General features: G+C 44.2%; 1 protein-coding gene across 1 annotated transcript in view; it reads left to right on the forward strand.

Annotated features, from left to right (window-relative positions):
• GRIK3 (glutamate ionotropic receptor kainate type subunit 3) overlaps positions 1 to 24,068 on the forward strand; it is a 1,116,666-nt gene that overhangs the window by 760,546 nt on the left and 332,052 nt on the right. The window contains exon 9 of the mRNA XM_085647918.1: positions 13,445 to 13,558. Coding sequence (XP_085504044.1) covers positions 13,445 to 13,558 — 114 coding nt within the window. The remainder of the gene's footprint in view (positions 1 to 13,444; positions 13,559 to 24,068) is intronic.

Below are 24,068 nucleotides of genomic sequence, written 5' to 3' on the forward strand. Positions count from 1 at the left end.
GGTTTTTTTGGCAATTTTTTAGGTAGGTTTGCAAGGGATTCTGGGTAACAGAACCTGGTGGGAGGCAGTCAATTCACCCCATCCTGGATTCCCCTGCGTGTCTAGTTTTAAAAAATGTATAGGTTTGCTAGGTTTCCCTGGGTGCCGGCAGAGCTCGGGTTAAAAAACTACAGCTAGGCACTTTGCTAAAAAAGGGTAATTTTGCATTGTGAAACTGTGGTGTGTTCACGTTGGGTTTTGAGCCATTTCCTGTTGTGGGCACTATGCCTACCCCTATTACCTATTGACTTTCGATGCATTTCTGCCTTCCAAATGAAAGACATTGTGTAAAAAAGAAGTCATTCTAAAAAATGACTGATAATTCTCATGCTAGGATGAGTATCGCAATTTCGGAAATGTGCAAATATCTACTGTTTCTAAACTCTATATTTTGTTCCCATTTCAGAAATACATAGGTGTCTCATACCGATTTTTCCATGTACACATTTTTACAGAATAATTACTATATACCCGGTACATAATAAAAAACCATTGCAAGTTGCTGCTCAGTTTTTGGCTCTGGGTTCGTCGGGTTCTTGGTGAACCTACAAGTCCTATATATCCCCACAACCAATAATGTCCAGCGGATGTAACGGTATATTGCTTTCAAAGAACTGTCAAAGCTAGAAGAAGTTACAGGTGAAAATGTTGACACAAAAGGCGCTTTTTTTCAACAAATTTTCAATTTATCCTATATTTAACTGTTAGTTTCTATAAAGAAACCTTGATGGATCTACACAAAATACATATTGCTGAATTCAGAATTTTGTCTACTTCTCTAAAATGTATAGCTTTCCAGGATCCATTATTGCTTTTGTACCCATTTCTACCATTAAATGGAAGGAGGTTAAAAGCACAAAAAATATCAAAAATAGGCTATGTCCCAGAAAAATGCCAAAACTGTGTAAAAAATGTTGGGTTTCTGACAAAAGTCTGGTATCCCCTAAAAGCTGGGAAAATTGTGATTTCAGCCCCACAAACCCTTTTTTGATAACATTTGCAAGGAAAAACCCATATGCTTTCATTTGCAGCCCGTTTTTCCCATTCTCCCCCCAAAAAACTAAATTTTGCTGTATTTTTCTGTGACCCCTCCAGGGGAATCCACAAACCCTGAGTACCTTCAGAATCCCCATGATGTTGGAAGATAAGGATGCAAATTTGGCGTGGATACCTTATGTGGTCAAAAAGTTACAGGGGCCTCAGCGCGCACTACCCCAAATAGCCAAAAAAGAGCGTGGCACAGGAGGGGGAAAAGGCCTGGCAGTGAAGGGGTTAAATAGGCTGGCCCAAGAGCCCTTCTTAACTTCCACAAGGCCATGATGATTAGACCTCTCTTGTGTAGGTTGCATATCTTTATACCCGAGGTAGGGTGTCCAACAGAGTACCCAACAAATATCAGGACAGCTGTAACACCCCATTCATGGGCCATAGGGCAGACAGGGGCTACTGGAACCCAAACATGGTGGTTGAGTTTGGCTGCCCCTGGTGTCCTGAAGTCCATCCTACTATTGTTCTGCAGACTTTATGCAGATGACTCTCAGGCTTGTGAGGATGAAAAGCCAGGAACAAAGGGAGTCCTTTAGAAACACCACAACTACCCTTATTGCCGATGTCTCCACATTGTGTTATGGGGCCTTTTGTGTTACAGGTGCTAGGCGGAGCACACAATTGGGGTAGCATTCTTTTCAGAAGGAGAGTGGGAATGCTGCGTGGTACGAATTTTGTGGATCCCTGTAGATTCCAGATGTTTAGATGCCTAAAATGTGAAAGAAAAATGTGATTTTACGCAAAGTTTGAGGTTTGCAGGGATTTATGGTAAGACAATATCATGGGATCCATGTAAGGCCACCACCATGGAATCCGCTTTGTGTCTAGTTTTCAGAAATGTCTGTTTTTGGTCAGTTTTCCTCAGTATAATGCAGCCATTCAGTATGGCACAGCGGACAATATTGGGCTTTAGGCCCACTCTGCTGGCCTGTATGTAAAAATGCTGCACAAAAAAGCTACATTTCCTCTTACTTGCCATAGGGGTGTGAATGCTTTAGTTCTTAGCACAGCGGAAAGTCTGTTGAGTCTTTAGGGTCGGATTGAGGCCTGATATTAGGATAGACTGAACACCACCCCAGTATTTTACAAAAAATATTCCTTGGCTTTTTTTGGTTGTAAATATATTCCGGGCATCTACTGGACTTTCCATAAACCTGGGGATGCAGATTGGGGACAAACCCCCCAATCTGCCCCGGGGAGGGCTGAAAGGCCTCAGTGCCTCTTTTTTTGGGGTGGGGACAAGGGCCTAAGCATGGTGGGCCACCCTCACCACTTTGTATTTTTTTCTTCAAGATTTTCCCTGGTGTCTGGTGGGGTTAATGGCCATCCCCTTCAGAGAGGAGATTGTGGACAAAACCCCCAATCTGCCCTCCATGGGGGACAGAAAGGCTGTAATACCCCCATTTGATGAGGGGGTACGGCCCTATGGATGGCGTGCCACCACCTTAACTCCTTTACAGTTTTAAAAAAAATACTTTTCCTGGTGCCTAGTATACTTTCTGCACCCCGATGGGCAGGCCCATTAGGCAACCCCCAACCCCCAAGTTGCCCCTTGGTGGGTGAAGAAAGATTGTAGTGTCTTACGCCCTGTGTGTTTTTAAAATATTTTCCCTGGTGTAAAGCGGGGATTCCGCCCACCTCCCCCAGTCCAGATTAGGGGCAAACCCCCTAATCTGCCCCCAAAGGAGGCAGAAAGACTCTAATGTCCTCTTTTGGGGGTGGGGACATGACAGCATGCACATGCATGGTGGGCCATCCCCACACCACACCTATGTTTTTTTTTACATTATTCACTCTTTTCCCTGGTCTCTCCCGCTTTGACCCAGGGCAGGTGGTTAGTCAAATTTATTCATGCCTTTGATGAGATGTGCTTCACTAGGTCGAACATTTTTCCATGGATGCCAACATGGTGTCTTTTAGGCCCTGGAGCAGATTGCCTTCATCTAGATTAGGGGTTGCAAGTGCTTGGTCGGTAGTCCTAAATACATTTTTTAGGATCAAACGCTTCCCTTTTTCAGGTGTGGGGGTAAGGCGATGCTGTCTTGGCAGTGTCTTCCTTGAAGGAGAGTTCAGTATTGAGAGTGAGCCAGTACTGAGCTGGGTGATTAACATTTGATGTCAGCTTTCCAGGTTCATAGTCATAGGTCATCTTTGCACTAGTTGTTTTTGTTGTCCTTTGCCGGGCACTTACTTTGCCGGGAGCCGTCGGAGCTTTTTGCTCCAGGTGTGCTGTTTTTCCGGGACTCAAACGGCCCCAATTAAATGTATTCATATAGCCCAAAAGGAGGCCATGCCATCATGAGGCAATTATGAAGCAGATATTGTCAGTGGCACAAGGTGGCGCCATGCACTTAACCCCTTCCCTGCTCATGACGGAACCACTCCGTCATGAGCCACGGTTGCGCTGTGCTCATGACGGAGTGGTTCCGTCATGCTGCGGCCGTTGGCCGCCGCTCCGCCCACGCGGCGCTAATTCCCCGCCTGTGCGGGCGATTAGCACAGTGGGCGGAGACGTGACGGAACCACTCCGTCATGAGCACAGCTCAACCGTGGCTCGTGACGGAGCGGTTCCGTCACGAGCACAGTGCCACCTTGCTGCCCCCAAACCCCCCCTAGCGCCGCGGCGGAATTCCTGCCGCGGCGAAGGGGTTAAGTATGATGCAAAGTGTCCCAGGACATTGAATTTCTGATTTACAAGGTGCTCAGGGTGTTCGTGCTCAGGGCACAGCAAAACCGTGATTGTGAGCCAAGCCCCTTAAAAGCTACCGACAGACCAGGTCATTGGTGAAGAGGAGGAATTCTTTATTTGTGTGATGAATAGTGACCACGACGTCCTGTAAACCTATTGGCAAGGCTTAAGTAGGGTGAAAAAAAAGTGTGCTGGGGGCTCTCATAAGGGCGTGGCCGATGTAATTATGGGCGTGGCTCAAAACATCTAAGCTAAAAAATAATTTCTGTGCTTAGCATAGTGTGCTGCCCAGAGGCGCAACTAGAGCCAAATTTCGGGGGGTGCTAAGAAAAAAATTCGGGGGGGGCTGAATCTTTTAAGCCATAGGCAGAGTGGAGCTGCAGGGGCTCTTAGAAGGGGTGAAACAACAGCGAGGCCTCATTGACATGGAAATGGTCTTTTAAAGACCTGTGAAGTGCTCGGGTGCGGCTGTGTGTGCGCCGGGAAGCTGTCTCATCCTGGGCTGCCACACACGACGGGGGGGGGGGGGGGGGGGCTGAAGCCCTGTGAGTCCAATGGGTGTTGCGCGCCTGGTGCTGCCCCACTGGTATTTTGCTGCCTCTGTCCATTCATCCAGCTATATCCCACAACAAACAACATTACGCCTACGACAAGCCAACTCTTGGCTTTGTCAATAGTTGTAAACTGCACAAGATAAATAAGCAACAACTATTACTTCGGTGTATATAATATTGAAAATGCTTCCGTTCTTGTAGGTGTGGCGTGAGGCTAGAGCTGCCGACTTTTGAACTAAGAGAGCAGGTTCGAGCTTCACGTGGGCTCAACATCCTGAGATTCAAAACATGAATATGTCCTTGTGTAGTGTTACTTGTTTGTGGTATATAAAACCGAAAAAGTCGTCTCTTTGAAGTTACATCAAACTCAGTGAGAGATGGTACTATTGAGCCAAGCTCCCCCCCCCCCCTTTATGTAATAAAAATGAAGAGCCCTATAGCGACCCCTCTCGGCACCTGCTTTTAACAACGGACCCGGCCCACTTAAAGCCCTGACTATTAGAACACATTTAAACATACAAGAGTAATGTTAGAACTGGCATCTCATGATCAGCCGCGATGACTAAACGCTTTACATAAAGGGATCCATGTGACTTGTTTGTCAATGAATGCTTCACCAGCCGCTCGCGCCGGAGGTAACCTAGCGCCTACTCCTAACGAGCGCTCGTGGCTATTGCATGACTGATCGCCCCAGAGGTAACAAATTGTGTCCGTCAGCTGCTCTCTTTATTTCTATTTTTTAAAACCTTGCTGGCGGCATCTCTGTGGTGGCAACTTTTTCCCGGCAGTCGCATTTCAGAGCAGCATTGCTTGATTGATGGTGGGGTTTAATCTGACATAGGCGCAGCCGGGATAAAGTTGTGTTTATTTTTATGCCCCAATTGAGTTCTTTTTGTGCTGATAGCAGTCCTGATTGATGACACAGTTATTGTTTTCCATGACGCAGAGACAGAAATGGCTATTTTGGGGCCCGTCAGCATTTTCCCATGACTTTTGTGAACGCTTTCTTTTTTCTTTGTGTTTACCCATGTTCAGCAAGAAGCGCGCTAGTGTTAGGCAGGATGCCAAGGACTTTGAAATACCTTTTATGGCTTTTGAGTCTAAAAGGCTAGCCCATGTTCAGCAGAAAAGAGCCCTCGTTCTGTTTTATTAAAGCCTTTTTCAGTTCATTTGAACTGCAATTACAGCCATTTACCGTACTAATGAGCAGTGCACTCTTATTTTCAGGTCTGGCCTGCATTTAGATTTAGCTACTTTCCCAGCCTCTTATTTTCAAATATATTCACAATAAAAATGAATGCATGTATAGATGTAGGGCCTGTCAGATAGCCTGCTGCACAAAGCACACCACAGCATAGTGCGTGGGTCAATGGGTTAGCCTACTTCATTCGCTGGCTGCAAATGCTGGAAGAATGATGGATTTAACCCAGATCTCTCGACTGGGGGTGAATGTTTTGGTTTGTTCTGCATTCCGTTCATCAATTGCCTGTCTTTTGTAAATGTGTGAAAGCATTTTTGTCTGATCGTATGTGCGTGGCCGCCTGCAAAGAAGTGCACTACAATGCCAGGGCTGGTGTGCCTGCACTGTTGGGCCACACCTTTATTTTTATATTTTTAGGTGTGGCCTGCACAGTGCTTGCGTTGTGCTTGTGAAATATCTTGTATTTAATATATCTTAAAAGGGGGTTATTTTCAGTTCCGATAACTTAATTACCGTGTTCATTCGCTTTTGTGTGGATCTTTTTTTTCGTTGTTAATTTCCTCTGGCAGCACACATTTATGATACTTCTACTAAAGCTGTTCACACTGTTTAAGCCCCATTTCTCTTCAAGATAACATCTCTTCTCGTGGAAATGGTAGACACCTTCTAGCAGTATTCTGGAATGCTGGCATTTAATTACTTAGTTGAGTAAGGCAAATGCTTTAGCTATAGAAGGTTTGCAGCATTTCCTATTCATGCCTCAGTACCTTTCTTTGCACTTTGTAGGCATTATCGGTTTGTTTTTTTCAACTTAATCTATTTGGACATTATGATTAAATTCTAAATGTTTTAATAAACATTGCACATTAAAAATAAAATTAATATACAAGAGCTATGCTATATTCTACCACTAAACAGGCAGCCATAAGTGCAGTTACCTTGCAGACAACAGGGTCATGATTAGAATGGTGCAGCAGGTGCAGTAGCACCGGGCCCAAAAGTTGTCAGAACTCCTCTAAACACATAATATTGCTATATTTGACTGCTGAACAGGAAGTCAAAATTGCAATTACCTTGCAGTTAAAAGGGACTTGATTTGAATGGTGCAGCAGGTGCAGTGGCACTGGGGCCAAAAGCTCTAGGGACCCCACTATAACCAGATTATTGCTAAAATGTAAAAAATAAACAGGCATTCACAACTGCAGTTACCTTGCATACAGTAGGGTAATGATTTTCAGTGGTGTAGCAGGTGCAGTGACACCGGGCCCAAAGCTCTAGGCACTCCTCTAAACACCTAATATTGCTATATTTTACTACTAAACAGGCAGTCACAATTGCAACTATCTTGCAGTTAAAAGTGTAGCCAAAATCAATCTAGCTGCAAACTCCCCCAAAGAAATTTTTAAAATAGCCAAATCTTTAATTTCTCCCCCTCCCCCCGAGCGTCTGTCACCTGACGGCGCGCAAACCCGTTGCAATAATTTAGCCACTTTCTTCTCCCAGAAGATCCAGGCCATCTATTCTTCATTTTCTACTGGCAGTGGTGACATGGACCACACCACCACCACAGATTCTGACTTCTTAGCCCCCAGCTCACTGGATGAATTCCCCCTCCTAGATTCCGACACTTTAGATAGAATGCTTCTTAAAGTCATCTCGGGATCCCCCAATGACCCAGCACCCCCGCAAACTCTCAATAAGGTGATGGACATCATTCGCCCTGTCATTCTGGATGTCCTTAATGCTTCCATCTCCTCTAACTCCGTCCCAGCACCATGGAAATGTGCGATGGTTAGGGCCCTTTTGAAAAAACCCACCTTGGACCAGAACAACTTGGCCAATTTCCGCCCCATTTCCCCACTTCCCTGGATGAGCAAACTGCTTGAAAGGCACATCAATAATATCTTAGTGGACTACTTAGAATCAAATAGTCTGCTATGCGCCTCTCAGACGGGTTTCCGCCCGCAGCATGGAACTGAAACTGCTCTCCTAGCAGTGACGGAAGAAACTAGATTGGTGCTGGACCGGGGAGGAAAAGCAGCCATCATACTACTCGACCTCAGTGCCGCGTTCGACACTGTCAACCATGCCACACTGCTACACCGTCTGAAAGGCATGGGCGTGTTGGGCGCGGCCCTGGAGTGGCTGACCTCCTTCCTGGACGAGCGCTTCTTCCAGGTGTTTGAGGGCAAAGCAGTCTCCCCTAAGCAACCACTTAGATGTGGGGTTCCTCAGGGCTCCTCCCTGAGCCCCACACTTTTTAATGTCTATATGCGACCTCTAGCGGAGATAGTCCAGCCCTTTGGCGTGCGTATTGTCACCTACGCGGACGACACCCAGTTGGTGGTCTCTCTGGACCACACTGAGGAGCCGTCCAACACCCTGGGCCTCTGTCTAGAGGCCGTTGCTAAGTGGATGCAATCGTCCTGTCTCAAACTTAACGGGGAGAAGACAGAGATTATGCTATTGGGTAACCCTCCTCCGACCATTTTGACATCAATTTGGCCCACCTGCCTTGGTGCTCCCCCCCCTCCCAAACCGCAGATAAAGAGTCTGGGAATCTGGCTCGATAAAGCGCTGGACTTCTCGGTCCAGGCTACCAAAACTGCCTCCACGTGTGTCGGCCTAATGAAAATGCTCCGCAAAGTACTCCCTCTGCTTCCTTTCCAGGCGAGGAGAATCATGGTTCAGGCCCTGATACTCTCCCGCCTGGACTATGGAAACGCGCTATATCTGGGTGCCCCGGCTTCAGTGACCAACAGGCTCCAAGTCACGCAAAACTGCGCCGCCCGATTATTATTCAACATCCCCCGCTGGCAGTCAGCCAAGAAAGCTCTAAAAGAATTGCACTGGCTCCCGATGGCTGCTAGAGCACAGTTTAAGGCTATGTGCATTGTGCACAAATCTTTCCATCGAACAGGCCCTGCCATCCTGTCCCCCTTAGTTGTGCCCTACGCTCCATCCAGAGCACTTCGCTCGGGATCATTGCACCTAGTTACCACTTCTAAAATCAACAAAGCACGTTGGGGCGGCCGTTCCTTCTCCCATACTGCTGCGAGACTTTGGAACTCCCTCCCCTTAGCCCTCAGAGAAAATAATAACCGGCTGGCTTTTAGGAAAGCTTTGAAAACCCACCTGTTTGCAACAACGTGCTAGTCTCACCCTGCGGCCCGCCACAGTGATCAATTAAAGCGCTGCGAGGCCTCCGGGTAGTCTATGCGCTATATAAATATAATTTTTCATTTCATTTCATTTCAAAAGTGGCTTGATTTAAATGGTGCAGCCGGTGCAGTGGCACTGGGGCCAAAAGCTCTAGGGACCCTACTAAACCCAGATTAGATTATCGCTACATTTTACTACTAAACACCACAGTCACAAGTGTGTTTATCTTGCAGGCGAAAGGGTCATGATTTGAATGGTGCAGCAGGTGCAGTAGCATGAGGGCGAAAAGCTCTAGGTACCCCACTAAACACCTAATATTGATATATTTTACCTCTAAACGGGAAGCAAAGAGCAACAGGGTCATTAATTCAATGGTGCAGAGGTACTGGGCCCAAAAGTTGTCAGAACTGCTCAGGCAGACACAATTACAGTTATCTTCTTTTGAATGGTGCAGCAGGTGAAGTGGCACCGGGTCACAAATTGTCAAAACTTCTTTAAACACCAAATATTGCTATGTTTTACTACTAAACAGGCAGTTAAAATGCAGTTATTTTGCTGGCACTAGGGGCATGATTTGAATGGTACAGCAGGTGAAGTGGCACTGGGCCCAAAAGTTGTCAGAATTCCTCTAAATACATTATATTGATATTACATCAATTAAATCTAATATTTCCCTCTTTCATTTCATTTTTCAAACTGTTGCTGTTACGCGCAGGCTAGTTTTGTCCCTGTTTTCTCTCTTTATCACTGTTTTCTTATTTGTTTCTTCATCCTTTTCTGCTTTTCTCTCTATTGCTCTAGAGCAAAGTCTCCAGGTGGAAAATAAGTCCATATCCCAGAATATAAGTGCCAGTTCCCACCATCTGCAACTACTAGCTGGATGGGGTCACTTAGGATCCCCCCACTATATGACATGGTTTAGGGCACTGATACTCAAAGTACAGCCCGGGGGCCACATGCGGCCCTCCTGACCTTTACATGCGGCCCTCCTGACCTTTACAGGCGGCCACCTGGTCAACAGCAGTACTGGGCTGCTGTTTACTCGACTCAGCACTAACATCAAAAGAGTGCCAAATAAATAATCAATCATTCATTTAAAGGTTAAGTGAAGTTAAAGAAAGGAAGTTACTCGGGTGTCCTGCACCTCTTAACTTTAGGAACACTTTCATTTTTAAACACATCTTGCAGCAAAAGTGTAAACATTTTATAAACTCTTCAAAATTCAAAAAGGTGTAATTTATTAACATGCAGAAACCATTTTTCCTTAGTACATCAGATTCTATCAGTGTGTTGAGAAGTATTTTTTGTTTGAAGTGATAGTTTTCCAACATGAATTTAAAAACATTATTTCTTCCCGCCACCCTAAAAACACTGTCAATATTGAACTAAGAGTCAAGTCAGTTGCTATGTGCATCTTCTCGGGTGGCCTGGGTTCTTATTATACATGAACAACATATTCATTTATTAAATCAAACACGGGGAGGAGTTTGTAAAGCGCACATCTTGAAGTCATATATTTTGAGGTCTTCTTATATGTGATAATGAAGAAAAAGGAGGGAAAGTGAAAACAATTGCCTAGGGTCACACAATTTGGTAACGTTGGGAAGCCTGGATTAATCCCAGGTTTTCTTGTTTCACATTGTGCACTTCATCACTAGATATATGCTTTGCTTCCCCTATATCCACCGTACCACAGACACCATCCTGCCCACACTCCTGCCCAGACCACCACCCTGCTGGCATCAATGCGGCCCTCGGCACATCACAAACCAACCATTTTGGCCCCTGGGTAAATGTTTGCGAGATCCCATGGTTTAGGGAGATCCAACAGACCCAACACAAACCCAGCAAAATATTGCTGACATTTTGGATGATTTTCCTACTACCTCCAGTTCACATTCAGGAGATGGGGGCTTATTTTCATGAGCACACCACCTTGTAAAGAGGAGGTCATTGAAAGAAAGGAACATTCATCCATGAGAGTCGTGCATAGCATATTGGGTGATATGTCTCCTAGCTTTTGTCACTCATGCATTGAAAATAACGTGCTTGGTTACAGTGCATGCTAAATATGCACCTGATTCCCAGGAGACACTGAAAAAAAACATCATACACAAATGAAACTGAAACTGATGAGATTTTTCATAGGGTGACAGAAAGGTTTTGGTGATGGCCCCTGAAAGATGCTCAACTTGGATTAGACGACATCTAATGTCAAAAACTGTTTATATGAATGAATCTGGGTGCACAATACAGAGAGATGTGGCTAAAGCAAGTCAAAATTACGTCCCAAAATCAAGTGCTCATTTTCCTGGCACTTTTGTAATTCTATGTAGTTCTATATCCATATCAGTTTGTATATACAATCACATGGTAATGAAGCAGCATGTGTAGCATATCCGTGATGTCAGTCACATGTCAATAACAGCAATATTTACAGTTGAATTTGCTCTTTTGCCCTGAAGAAGTAACATAGTGAAAACGGAATGAAACGCGTTAGCTGCTAAGTTGTTTCCTCTGAAAAAAAATAAGGACATACATTTTAACTGACACTTTGGACTTTTAACTATTTGATTGCATTTTGGAGTGTGTTCTTCACAATTAGATTTATGAATGAATTGGGTCTGCAAAAAGAGTGACGGTATCTGCTTTGGAGGGGTTAGTGACTGCATGAAAATAGAGACTGATAACAGAATAATGGGTTGATCTGTGCTGCCACCACCCTCAACCCATACTGATCGAGGGATTATAAAACCTCTTGCATTGCATAGGGACTTTTTGCAATGTCACAAACAAACCACCTCAATATTATCAATGGTAAGGCAATCGACTTGCAGAAATTAGCAATTGCTAGATGGAGAATCGCAGCATGCACACTCACAATGTTCTTGCATTGCAACCTCTGTCTTTTAAAGGTTCAGAGGTCACAATGTCTCAAATAGAGGAATGCTGTGCATGTTGCATACTTGGTAATAGTATGCATCCATCTATGTTACCTAGTTTAATCCTGGGGCTGTATTGCAATAAGTCTCTCTTAGCACGCACCTGGGGCACTTTGGTATTACAGAAGGGGGTGCAGACGCTTGTGTGTCCCCTTCAGCAATACCAATAGTGCTGGAGCACTTAAAGGGGGCATTCCCTCATTTGCATCGGGGCGTGCACTATGCACTGAGGGGATTCTTTTGCCTCTGCCCCGTGCCATATTACAGACATGGGGGTAGAGGCAAAAAAGCTTTCAGGAGGCACACTCGCAGTGCACCACCGTCTAGATGGTGCACTGTGAGTGCACCCCCTTAGAGTAGCCCTCTGAAGGGAAGAAAGGGGGTCCTATGAACCCTCCAGACATCCTCTTCAAAAGTGCAGGTGGGTTGCTGTCTGCACCGTGAAAACACGGAGCGGCTGCAAGCATCCGTTCTGTGTTTTCACAGGAATGTGCTTCCCCCACAGCAGCGCTAGATCACGGCTGCCATGGGGGCAGCGCATTCACCATAATGGGGCGCATTGTCATTGTTTACGTTCAGCGCACGTTTTAATAGGTGCGCGGGCGCAAACAATGACAATGCGTACTACGACCCCTGATGTTCCTAAACTGCACTAGCACATCTTAGCTGTCAAATATTGACGGATTACACTTTTCCAATAGTTTTCAATTGCCCTCAGGCGGTGCCAAACAGTCCATACCTTGCAACTGCAAAGCATTTGTCCACACCAATGCTAAATAGCTTTGAGTTGCCGTCATTTCCTTGCACATATAAAGGGACACAGTGTGAGGACTGTGATGTATAAAAACGCCCTCGCAAAGTATGTTGCTATGGCTTTGCGACTGCAAAGTCTTTTTTGCATGAAGCCTCCTATTTCTTGCTCTTCACGTTGCTGATGGACCGATCTTCCTATTTGTAGAGTCCCAAACAACTTGCCCATTTTGATCTTTTATTGCAAGCTTTATTCAATAATAAAATAAAATATATGAAATACTGTGGAATTTCCTGAAGTTTTGTTTGCTGCAGCTGATACACAAAAGAACCCACCTTTTGCACCACAGGGTGTAAACGGCCCTTATTGCTCCTCCATAGGCCAGTTAGGTAGGATGCTACATCAGCAGCCAGGGGCCTGTCTCTGCAGGCCAAACTGAGTCAGAAGTGTTGGAAGTGGGCAGGGACAACGCTACCTCATGTATATCGATGGCAGTGAGGGCACATGTTTTGGTTTCTTTTCTTTTGTTAATGGCTGGAATTTGATGTTCATTTTGAATGAAACTGAAATGTGTTTTGAGTCGCATTTACTCACTTATTTCGTACAAAGATGAGTACTATAACAAACAAACTAAATTTTCTTCAGGTCACTTAATCTATTGTTGTGTACATATCCTTATTAAACTTCTCTACCAGTCGCTGGTATACTAACTAACCCATTTACCCATGTATTCCCTACTCAACTCACTCTTTTCAGTAAGCTCTTTATGATGAGGTTCAGACCATCTGGCAGCTGAATTGAGCCTGGATGTTCACAACAGGATGGGATGCTATTACAGTGTAAAAGTGTGTGCATGGCAATAACATGCCTTAACGAGACCATGACTGGTGGCACATTACTGCTCTGCTTCCTTCATTGAATTTTGGTTTATTGGACAAAAATCATTCCAAACGATGTATTTTATTATTTCCTAACTCTTGAATTGCATGTTGTACATTGCATGTTCTTTGAAGTTCAGAAAGTCAATGTTTACTCCTCTTTTACTCCTTTTTCGTGTAGATTGGAACATGGAATCCTACTGAGGGCCTTAATGTCACTGAAGTCTCTAAGAGCAGAGGACACAATGTCACCGACTCGCTATCGAATAGGTCGCTGGTTGTCACCACTGTATTGGTAAGGAGATCTACATGGTTCAAAACCACGAATGCAGTGTCCTTTTTTATCCAGAATGAGGTTATTGTTTTTCTTAAAAAGTCACCCAAAGGCAACTTCCAAGTGTGGCCCCTGTTGTCATGTGAAGCATGAATGAAATGAGATTTATAAAGCGTGTTGGCTACCCGTAGGCCTCCCAGCGCTGCGGACAGACAAACAGAGAGCAGAGGCAAGAGAGAGACTTAAAACAACCAGGTTTTCAGTAACCTGCGAAAGGATAGAAGATTGGGTTCCTTACGTAGTTGGAGTGGGAGGGCATTCCAGCCAATGGCACCATTATATGAAAAAGAGCGGCCACCACATCTGGACCTTCTTATTCTGGGTTGAAAGGCAAGGAAGGATCCGGATGACCGAAGATCTTTCTTCGGATGATAGGGGGTGATAAGTGACTGAAGAATGGGGGGACCCTTCTTCCAGAAGGCCTTATGGGACAGACACATAGCCTTAAACTGGATCCGCTGCCTGATCGGCAGCCAGTGCAGGCTTTTTAATGCTTGTTTTGCAGAGTTCCAACGAGGAACCTGAAGAAGTCTGCGGGCCGCACAGTTCTGTATTACTTGGAGCTTATTGATGGTGTATTGAGGTGCTCCCAGGTATAAAGCATTACCATAATCCAGGCGGGAAAGGATCAGTGCCTGAACCATGATCCTTCTGGCGTGGAAGGGCAGAAGGGGAAGGACCTTATGAAGCATCCTCAGAAGTCCGAAGCAAATAGCCGAGAGTTTAGTTGCCTGGTGACTGAATGAGAGCGAATGATCAATCCAGATGCCTAGGCTCTTGATTTGCCCTTTAGGAATTGGAGCCGGGCCTAGGCAGACTGGCCATAAGGAGGCCGAGTTGAAAACAGGAGAATTGCCCAACAGCATGAGCTCCGTCTTATCCCCATTAAGCTTAAGGCATGATTGTTCCATCCACTTGGCAACCTCTTCTAGACAGCAGGCTAGAGTGCTAGATGATCCTTCCGGGTGGTTAAGGGCTACCACGAGCTGGGTATCATCTGCATAGGAAACAATTTTTATGCCAAATGGATGGACAATTTCTGCCAGAGGTTTCAGGTATATATTAAATAGGGTGGGACTCAAAGCGGAGCCTTGAGGGACACCGCAGTGGAGGGGGTACTGATTGGAGGCAACATCTCCCTCAAAGAACATAAAAGAGCGGCCAGTAAGAAAAGATCGCAGCCACTGTACTGCCATACCAGACACTCCCAAGTTCATAAGTCTGGCGCACAATGTGGCATGATTGACAGTATCAAATGCAGCGCTGAGGTCAAGAAGGATAATGGCTGCAGTCCCCCCTAGGTCTAAGATCCTTCTCGACTCCTCATTCACTGCAAGAAGAGCCGTCTCAGTACCCATTTGGGGGCGGAACCCAGTCTGAGAGGGGTGAAGTAGATTGTTGGCTTCTAGAAAGGCTACCAGAGTGTTATTTACATGCCTTTCCAGAATCTTACTTACCCACGGCAGAAGGGAGATAGGGCGATAGTTAGCCAGATTGTCCTGATCCAGGTTAGGTTTTTTCAGCAGGGCTTTTACCATCGCACATTTCCATGCTGATGGGACTGAACCAGTGGAGATGGAGGAATTAACCAGGTCCAAGATTATAGGGCCGATAGTATCATATCCAATGTGCCCTGAATCCAGGAGTTAAACTCCTCATTAGCTTTCCCTAAGTTAAGGTTGCCCTCCCAGAGTGGTCTGTTGTTTTCCAGGACCGACTTCCACTGGTCAATTGGGAGTCTAGACCAGTTGCGTCTGCATACTAAGGTTCTGTTAGCAGATATCTCAGGTCTGCTAATTTCCCATATTATGGGAATCAAGAAGTGGTCAGTCCAAGGAAGGGGGACTGGAGGTCCTGTCTTACGCTCACCACAGTTACTAAAAACTGGGTCCAAAAGATGACCCTTAGAGTGTGTCGGCTTCATCACTTTCTCCCTGAGCTGAAGGGCTGACAGACTCTCCGTCAGCTCCAGCGCCAATTTGTTCGAGGGATTGTCTAGGTGAAGATTAAGATCACCCAAAAGAGTAAAATTCCCAGGCCCCATAGCTAATTCTGCCACTACGGTAGGTAATGCATTATTACATCTATTTGCATTACCTGGGGGGCGGTACACCAAAATGCCTGAAAAAGTGCTTGTGGGGGAGATCTCCAAAGAGAAGGTCATACTCTCACAGTCAGACAGCGGACCTTCGGTAGTATGACAATCAAAAGTACTTTTAAAAATAATGGCTATACCCCCTCCTCTACCGGATTTCCGGTCAGTCCTATGTATAGAGTAGTCAGGAGGAATGGTTTGTACAAGGGTGGGGTCAGACTCAGTATGGAGCCATGTCTCTGTAAGAAAGAGAACATCAGGTTTTAGGTCTTCCAGTAGCATAGCAAGTTCAGAGGTGTGTTTAGAGACAGATCTGCAGTTCAATAAATACATTCTTAAAATGAAGGGGGTATCAGGACATTCAGGGACCTTACAGACAGGCGAGAAGACAAAATCATAATGGGAGCATCGAATTTCTTCACTCAGGGCATTCATAGAATGCCTGCAATTTTCTGGATTGTAAGTGCGTAGTGAGTAAAGAAGATGGGAGCTATAAGTATTGAGTTTCAGGCTGACTCCGCCAGGGTTTGTGGCCCCTGGGCCCGTCCCGGCGGTGCATCGCAGGATGAGCACAGTCGTGAAAAAAGGAAAATGCTGATATTGTCACGAATTGACCTAGCCAAGCCGGAATCAAGAAGGGTAAGAGATCAATGTGGCTATCCAAGGCACATGGTAGGGTGGCCCGGTTCGAAGGATATTCTGTCTTACCCTACCACCCTATCTCCCTGCCTGGTTCTGTTGTGATCCCTGGAATGCAAACCCAGAAGTGGCACCAACACATGGTCAAGGTATATACAGGATAGCAGTTATGTGAGCTAATGTCAATGCAGAGCTGGTGCAGGAAAGTGGTAGGCACATGCCACAATGAGTGTCAAAAACTACAGGTAACACAGAAGGTGATTCTTTTCTGTGAAATTTTAATCCTGATATCCTGTAAAAAGTTGTCAATAATCCTGAGCAATGCCAGGATTTGCATCATAATGATCCACGGGCAAGGAATCTCACTCACCGTATGGCAGAGCTCTAAAGTTGTCACATGTCATAAATGAGTAGTTTGTAAGTTTTGCTAATCACCTTCCATTCTGGCACCTATATGTCTTCTTTTTGTTCTATTTTCTGGACATATAGAAATATTTAGAAAAGAAAAAGCAGGACAGGGTGATCTACTCATACCTGACATGGATCTGTTTGAAAGTTCTGGCACAATCATCTGTCCTAGTAATGTGTGGCCACTAATTCTCTGAGTTTATTTTTCATATTGGGGAGAACATCTGTGTGAGTGAAATGTGTTTTCTCGTCGGGAGGCAGGTAGAGCTCATGTGTCTATGTACCTGTGTCACTGTACCAATCAGCTCTGAGGGTGTAGCAGAACCATCCTTGTTAAGGTTAATGCTTGTAAAGTGTCTTCAGATTCTACGGTTAGAGTTAGGCGTCAGCATAGCTGCCGCTAGGTCCTTCAAAAATATTGTCTAGAAAATTAGCATATTTGTGCTGTCACCATTAATTTAGTCTGGGTTCAAAGTAGCTTAGCTTATTGGGTGGGATTATTTGATCATATAGTTACCTAAACGTATTACCATTTCCTACAGGAATTCATTAAAATAAACATTTTGTGACCCAGATAGTTTATCTTTATTCTCAAGAGTGGATTAGTTCCCTGAATAATAATTACCAACTTTAGGTGCTTGAATATTTGGTCAGCACGTGTGTATGATGTGGAGAATAGCTCTTGGACCCCACATAGAGCAGGGAGTTCTGCTAGAATGACAGTCACCCCTCCCCGTCCCTTGACTCAAGCCCAGGTACATTTATCATGTGCTCTTGCCTTGTTGGCATGGGCTGCCCTTGGCCTTCCACCTTCAATCGTTGTCAGCATCAGTCAGGAAAACAATAATGAGCTCTGCCCAAGAATTGCTTTATAATTCAGATGTATGTGTTATGGGGCAAAGGGCAATATCACTATTGATCTGCTTATGAGCAGACTGTGCTTTTACCTGGGGCACAATTTAACAGCAGTATCACTCACGACCTTGAGCCTCCCAGACTTAGCTGGAATGTTGGACACCAGCATCAATTTTATAGTTTACTTCACTCTAAAACTAACCTAGAGGTGCTGTTTCTGTGGATTCAGTTTAGATGCTGAATGTGTGTGTGCCCCAAGTGTGTTCCATAATGGTGAAAAGACATGTTGTTATGGGCAAGAGCATCTTTAAAACACTCCAAGGCAGGAAGATAACTCCAATAGGAGTGAGTTTATCTCTACCTGTAATCCCTCGCTGCTGATATCTGTGTGGGATCTGCTAGACGCGTTTCCAAATTAGTGGAGTAGTAACTGCAAAGTTGAAATTTTTAAAGCGTATTGATGAATCCCCCAAAATGTGTCTCTGCAGTCACAAGAGAGTGCAAGTAGATAAAATTATTTATTTTTAGAATATTCAATTTGCAGCTGAATATTTGTGAAGGTGACAAACCTTGCAACTGTTCGTCACCTTAGTAAAACCACTGGATCAATTTTAGCTGCACACACAGACACTGCAATGGCAGGCCTGAGACAAGTTTACAACACTACTCATGTGGGTAGCATAACCAGTGGTGCAGGTCCACTAGTAGAATTTGATTTACAATCCCTGGGCACACACAGTGCACTTTACTCTGGACCTATCAATACATCAAATATACCAAGCATGGTGAACCAATCAGAATTACACTTTACACAGGGAGCACTTGCATGTTAGCACTGATCAGCAGTGGTAAAGTGCCCAGAGTAACTAAACCAGCAAAAACGAAGTCCAGCATAACAGTCAAAAATACAGGTGGTAGAAGCAAAAAGATTGGGGAAATCACGCCAAGGATGCCAGGTCTAACAGGTGTCAGAAAGGGTGCACTAGTTCAAGGAAATGTCCATATATTTCTTACAGTTTGAACTTCAGTAGATGTGATTTTACCACTTACATTGAAAAACACATCCTCTTTACTGCATAGTTTCTATTTCTTTATTTTATTTATTATTTTGAGTGAATGTGACTTCTTGTTCGAGTTAACAACTCGGGCAGAAAGATAACCACAGTTTGTGTTGTTAAATGAACCCTTCTCCATGCCTCCTTTTCCGGGGACAATACCATCAAAGTAGTGAAAAGCTTGGGGAATAAAAGACTTTGCAGCTATGCCTCGCGACACGGATCCAGGCGAGATCTATGTCACATGGGACGCCCTTTCGTGTAGTAGGAGACAATCAGCTCAGCACTGAAGCAATTGGCATGTGCTTGTGTGCAAAGAAAGAAACGCGTTGAGTGCCTGCAGTCCCATCATCCCATTGTTGCCGCGACAAATTTTCTCCAATTGATGTCTTGTCCATTGTTCCAGCAATGGAACATCTCTCTGGGCGACTGGCACTCGCGACTTCATTACCCTGGGATCATTTATAGCAACATTAGCTCATTCTATGTGGTTTTGGTACTTCATGCGGGGCTGTCCCAAACTGCATTTTTTCCGTCACCCATTTCTAAGGCACATGGAAAACTTCGCTGTTTGGTGACATTTGCAAAGTTTCTCACTTTGACACATCCAAATGCATGAAAATCATGTCATTTGCTTAATTGCATACATTATTACATACTCGCTAACTCTGCAAAAGATACATTTGCAGAGAAAGTTCTGCACACATTTTATAGCGTGACAGAGAGTGATAATAGTGAAAATGTACTCACTCTGCAGAGTAAAACTTTGCATTAGTGAAGTAAAAATAACAAAAAATAGTGACTTTCACAAAAAAAATTCCGGTGACAAAAAAACTTTGCTCACCCCTAAATCGAATGTTGGTGAGCAGATGAATAAGCACGCAGTACAATGGTTTAGTAGCCTTGATGGAGAGACAAATGCTTTGATCATTTGTTTGGTCCTAAATGTTATGTTGTGCTGCCGTGGTTCATTTTGTGTTATGGTACCGACTCCATGATGCATAGCAGCCATTTCAAGGCACAAAAAGGGAAATTTACTAGGGAATGGCACAGTGCGATGCTGCAAGCTATTTTGCAACACTGCGACATTTAAAAAACACAGGGATGCGCCGTATTTACAAGAATGCGGTGCACCCCTGTGTTTTCGCTGGAGCTAAAAGAAGCTCCCTAGTGCCAACACAGACATTCTTGTGCCATTTTGCAAGGATGCCGGCGTTGCAGGGATGATTACTTGAAAATCAGGCACAATGGTGCAAGGGTGTCTCTGTTGCAGGGATGCTAGTTTATGTGCAGGAAGGGACACAATCTTTAAATGTTAGTTGTTCCTTCCATATGTGCTGCAGAACACAGCTCACATAGAAAGAGCAAAAAGTAGGAGAAATAAAGGTATTTCTCCGTGTTGGGCCAATGTAACGCCTGCCATTCAATGGCATTAGTTTTTGGCACTGACTCAGATTTACACATTGTTGCAAATCGGAGGCAGCGTCAAAAAGCAATAGGTGTTGTGGTGGAATGTCCACAGCAACACCCGTTGCATGCCCCTTTCACACAGAAAACTGTGTGAAAGGGTACCGTATTTCCAAAGTTGCGTTAAGCTATGCAAAGTGGCTTAACGTAGCTTTTTAAAAATGGGGCAGGGCATTGCGCTACTGGAACGTCGGTTCCCATCGCAATCTCCTTGTAAACATGCCCCAAAGTTTCTGACGGGAGACAACAAAATAAACGGTTTGAGAAATGGAGCCACCTTTCATTTCAGGGTGGCTTTTTGCTGGATACCTTTGAAAATGTGGACGACCTGTATCTTGGATAAATTCAGGGTTTCAGAATTGAAGTGAATTTCACATGGCACCTTCTATAACTGCTGAATATTAAGAAGTAGAATTTCTTCCCGTTAACCCTGGTCATCATTGATCTAGACTCTGCAAGCTCCCCAAGGTGTGGCAAGATGCTGAAAGAAATAGTCACAGAAGGCCAGAGAGAGAGAGATATACTGTGTAAGAGCATGGGTGAGGTAGAGAACATGTGCCCACTGGAGGTAAAGTTCCTCTTCCATTAGACTAATACTGCCTGCACCACCTCCTTATCTGACATGATTATGTCCGTACATTGCAAAGTTGGATATTGTATCTTCTGTCTCTTCAAAGTCACTGCCTCCCATGCCATCTAGAGAGCTAGAACCCACAGGAATAAGTCTTATTAGCTAGTGCTGCAGTCTAATTTACCCTCCCCTAGATTTTGATTGCTCCAGCTGATGGCTGGGTGCTTGGTTCCTGAGTCGAAACATTCTAGCTCCCTGCCATTGCACATAACTCTCTCTGCGGTTAACGTATGGCGATCACGCTTTCTATGTCATGGCTGTGCAACGTTGTCCCATGTAGGCCAGAGTCTTTCCAGTTTTTACTTTATAACCAGGGTCTACAAATAAGTTATTTTTAGTTCTATTTTATTAAATTTATCACACGTGGGAACCAAGCAAATCAGACACAGTGACTTGGTCTTACCTAGTAGGTCATGTCACCTTTCAAATGTGGTTCGATAATTTGTGCACAAAAACATATATAGAACTGCTCCTCATGGCCACAGTCATCGTTTGACTTAGACAGAACGCATCTTTGTTGCCATACACATATTATCCAAAGTCCACTGGCGTAACGAAACTTGAGGGGGCCTCCATGCATGGCACGTGGTGGGGCCCCCTCCGGGCTCAATCAGGAGCTCAGGAGCCAGAGTGCTGTGCTAAGGGGCCCCTGGAACTTGGGGGCCCCCCACTCAGCGGGGGCTGCAGGGGCCTGTGTTACGCCCATGCCAAAGCCGCTGGTTTTATTCCCACTTCTCTCCCAGATGCCTAATTTCCTCCTCCCACTTCTGTGACAATTTCTCTTGCTCAATCCTCATACAAAGTATGACACCAATTATTGTCAAGGGGCATTATGTGGGTTTATTAAAAGTTCACCTATGAATGAGAATTGTTTCAAAATAAAGTTTTTATGAAAATCTTTTCCTACTAAAGCTCGTTGAGATTGAATTATTTCACTACAGTAACACATTGTGCAAAATCTAGTTTTGAAGGATACATTTTATTTCAAACTATACAAGCTTTTCAGAGTTTGTGAAATGTTACAAATGTTTGTGTTGGGTATTATGGACTTTCACCATCTTACTTATACAGTCTCATCAGAGCATCTAGATTCGTCAAAACTATGTTCATAATGAAGACATTAAGAAAGATCAATATCTTATGCCAAAGTACAACTTTGAGATAACGGTTAAGCCTCACCAACTTCTTGAATCAATGCGGTGAAGAATTCAGTCCTGTTGAAAAATAAAGCAAGTTTACGTATGATCTTTGTCCTCTGCAAAGATTTTCACTGACAAAGACAAAATGACATTCTGCCATTCGGGTGACCCCTTCCCATACTTTTTCTAGGCTATTTGTTGCAATCTTACCTCTCTAGTAGCCATTTGTGGTGACACAATAAAGCATTTGGCTGTAGTGTCCTTGACATAGAAACAAGTCTGAGAAGTGCTAACCGACATCAAGGTTTGCTAGGCCACATCTGGAATTGTGAATTTGATATCAGGGGAGCTGGTTACTCCGGGGGAACCATTTGCCAAAGTAGACATACGATAAGAAAAATGACTTACTTACTTTCAGGGAGATGATGTATGGTGAGAACAATCTAGGGCACTTCTTCCAACTCAACTCTGGTCAATACACCTTTGTAGTAGTCTGAGAGGAAGACGGGTTAGTGACAGCTTAAATCCTAAAGCACACTATGATCATTAGGACCACACAATAAAAGGTTGAGTCAGTAAATTGAAGTTAAAAAGGTTTATTACAAACTCAAACCCAGACTACTGTGAATCAATCTCAAAAACATAGTATAAAAATATAGAATAACCAAAGGGAGACCAAAGCATCTTAATATATTGGTCCTCAATAATAAAGAAGATATACATATCTAAGTAGCCGTGGCATAGAAAAGAAGTAAAAGAATTTGATGACTCACTGAATGGTTTCGATCCTTCTCCCCATACATGGAAAAGATTTGCAGCATACGCTAAACCCTACACTAACTTAAGGCTAGGGGAATCCCTATTGAAGCAAAATAGCATGAAAGGTGTCAGCATCAGAACCTCTGTAGACGTTCTATAAGTAAAGGATAATGTATAGCATGAATCCACACAATTAGAAATGTAAAGAGAGGTCTGTACCTCTGTAATCTAAAACTAATCCAATAGATGTAATCTTTAATAATGGATCAAGCTATATCGTGCTGTACTGTTATATGTGGAATAATATACCAATTCATTTTATCAAGCGAAAACGACAATCAGTCGCAATTTATGAGGTAAGCAGTAACACATATATGTCTCATTCTCACTATTCCCTGGTGAATGCACTGCATTAAATGCATTTTAGCGCACCACCTTACAAACTAAACTTATAGAAGATTAATATCAGCAGTCCAGATGTTTTTGAAAGAAAAATGTTAATATGCACACACATATATCTCAAAACACACAATAGATGCAGTTCTATGCCTTCAGTGCACCACATCTCTTTAGTACATAAGGCCAAGAGTAAATACATATATATGTGGCCTAGCCAAACATAGAAGGATGGAGCCAAAATTATGCTACTCCAGTAGCCTATCAGAATTTCTTTAAATATTGCTCAGTAGGCCATGCTATGACAGAAGACCCCATGCCCTGGAGGATTCCCATGCAATAGTCCATGACTAGGGCGCCAGATGAGGTAGTGTTTGGCACGCTACTTTAATTAACCTTGAAGGCCTTAGACACTGGCCACATGGAAGAACATGCAATAAAATATATTTTTAAACTAAAGAGAATGTGTGTGGGTGTCATACAAAATGACCGAATAAGACGACCATTACCCTGCTTTGCATGCATGCACCGACATTTTGTATTACGCTTTGGACATACTGTTTCAGTTCCTTAGACCAGTGCATGCTTCTCTCTGACACTTGCAGTCCAGCTGACCATGTATTTTAGATCTCTTTTCAATTACCTCGGTTGATCTAGGAATGCCACAAAGGGAGCAAAGTTGAGGAAGGAGAAAAATGACAGCGACATGACATATGTCAAAACTGGCAAAGTACCGAAGGCATCAAAGCCCTCTCCTTCGCCTCCCTGTCCTTCCAACTGTAGCAGGGCTGGAAATAAGGGCGACTTCCACAAATGTTTCTAGGCACGCCATTTAGACAGTCATTCGAAGGCATAGCGTCATGGAGATTCCCGCCTGCCCACCTCCCCCTCCACCCCTCTGGGATGAGAAATTGTATTGATGTCACCTACACCGCACACTGCCAAAACAAGTGAAAACAGCCACACCGAGTGTGCAAGAAGCTGTGTCTAATTACATTTTCGAATGCTGTCTTCGAAAAAAAGTGAG

The sequence above is a fragment of the Triturus cristatus genome, chromosome 3_2 (genome assembly GCF_964204655.1).
Source record: "Triturus cristatus chromosome 3_2, aTriCri1.1, whole genome shotgun sequence".
In the NCBI taxonomy this organism is placed as follows: Eukaryota; Metazoa; Chordata; class Amphibia; order Caudata; family Salamandridae; genus Triturus; species Triturus cristatus.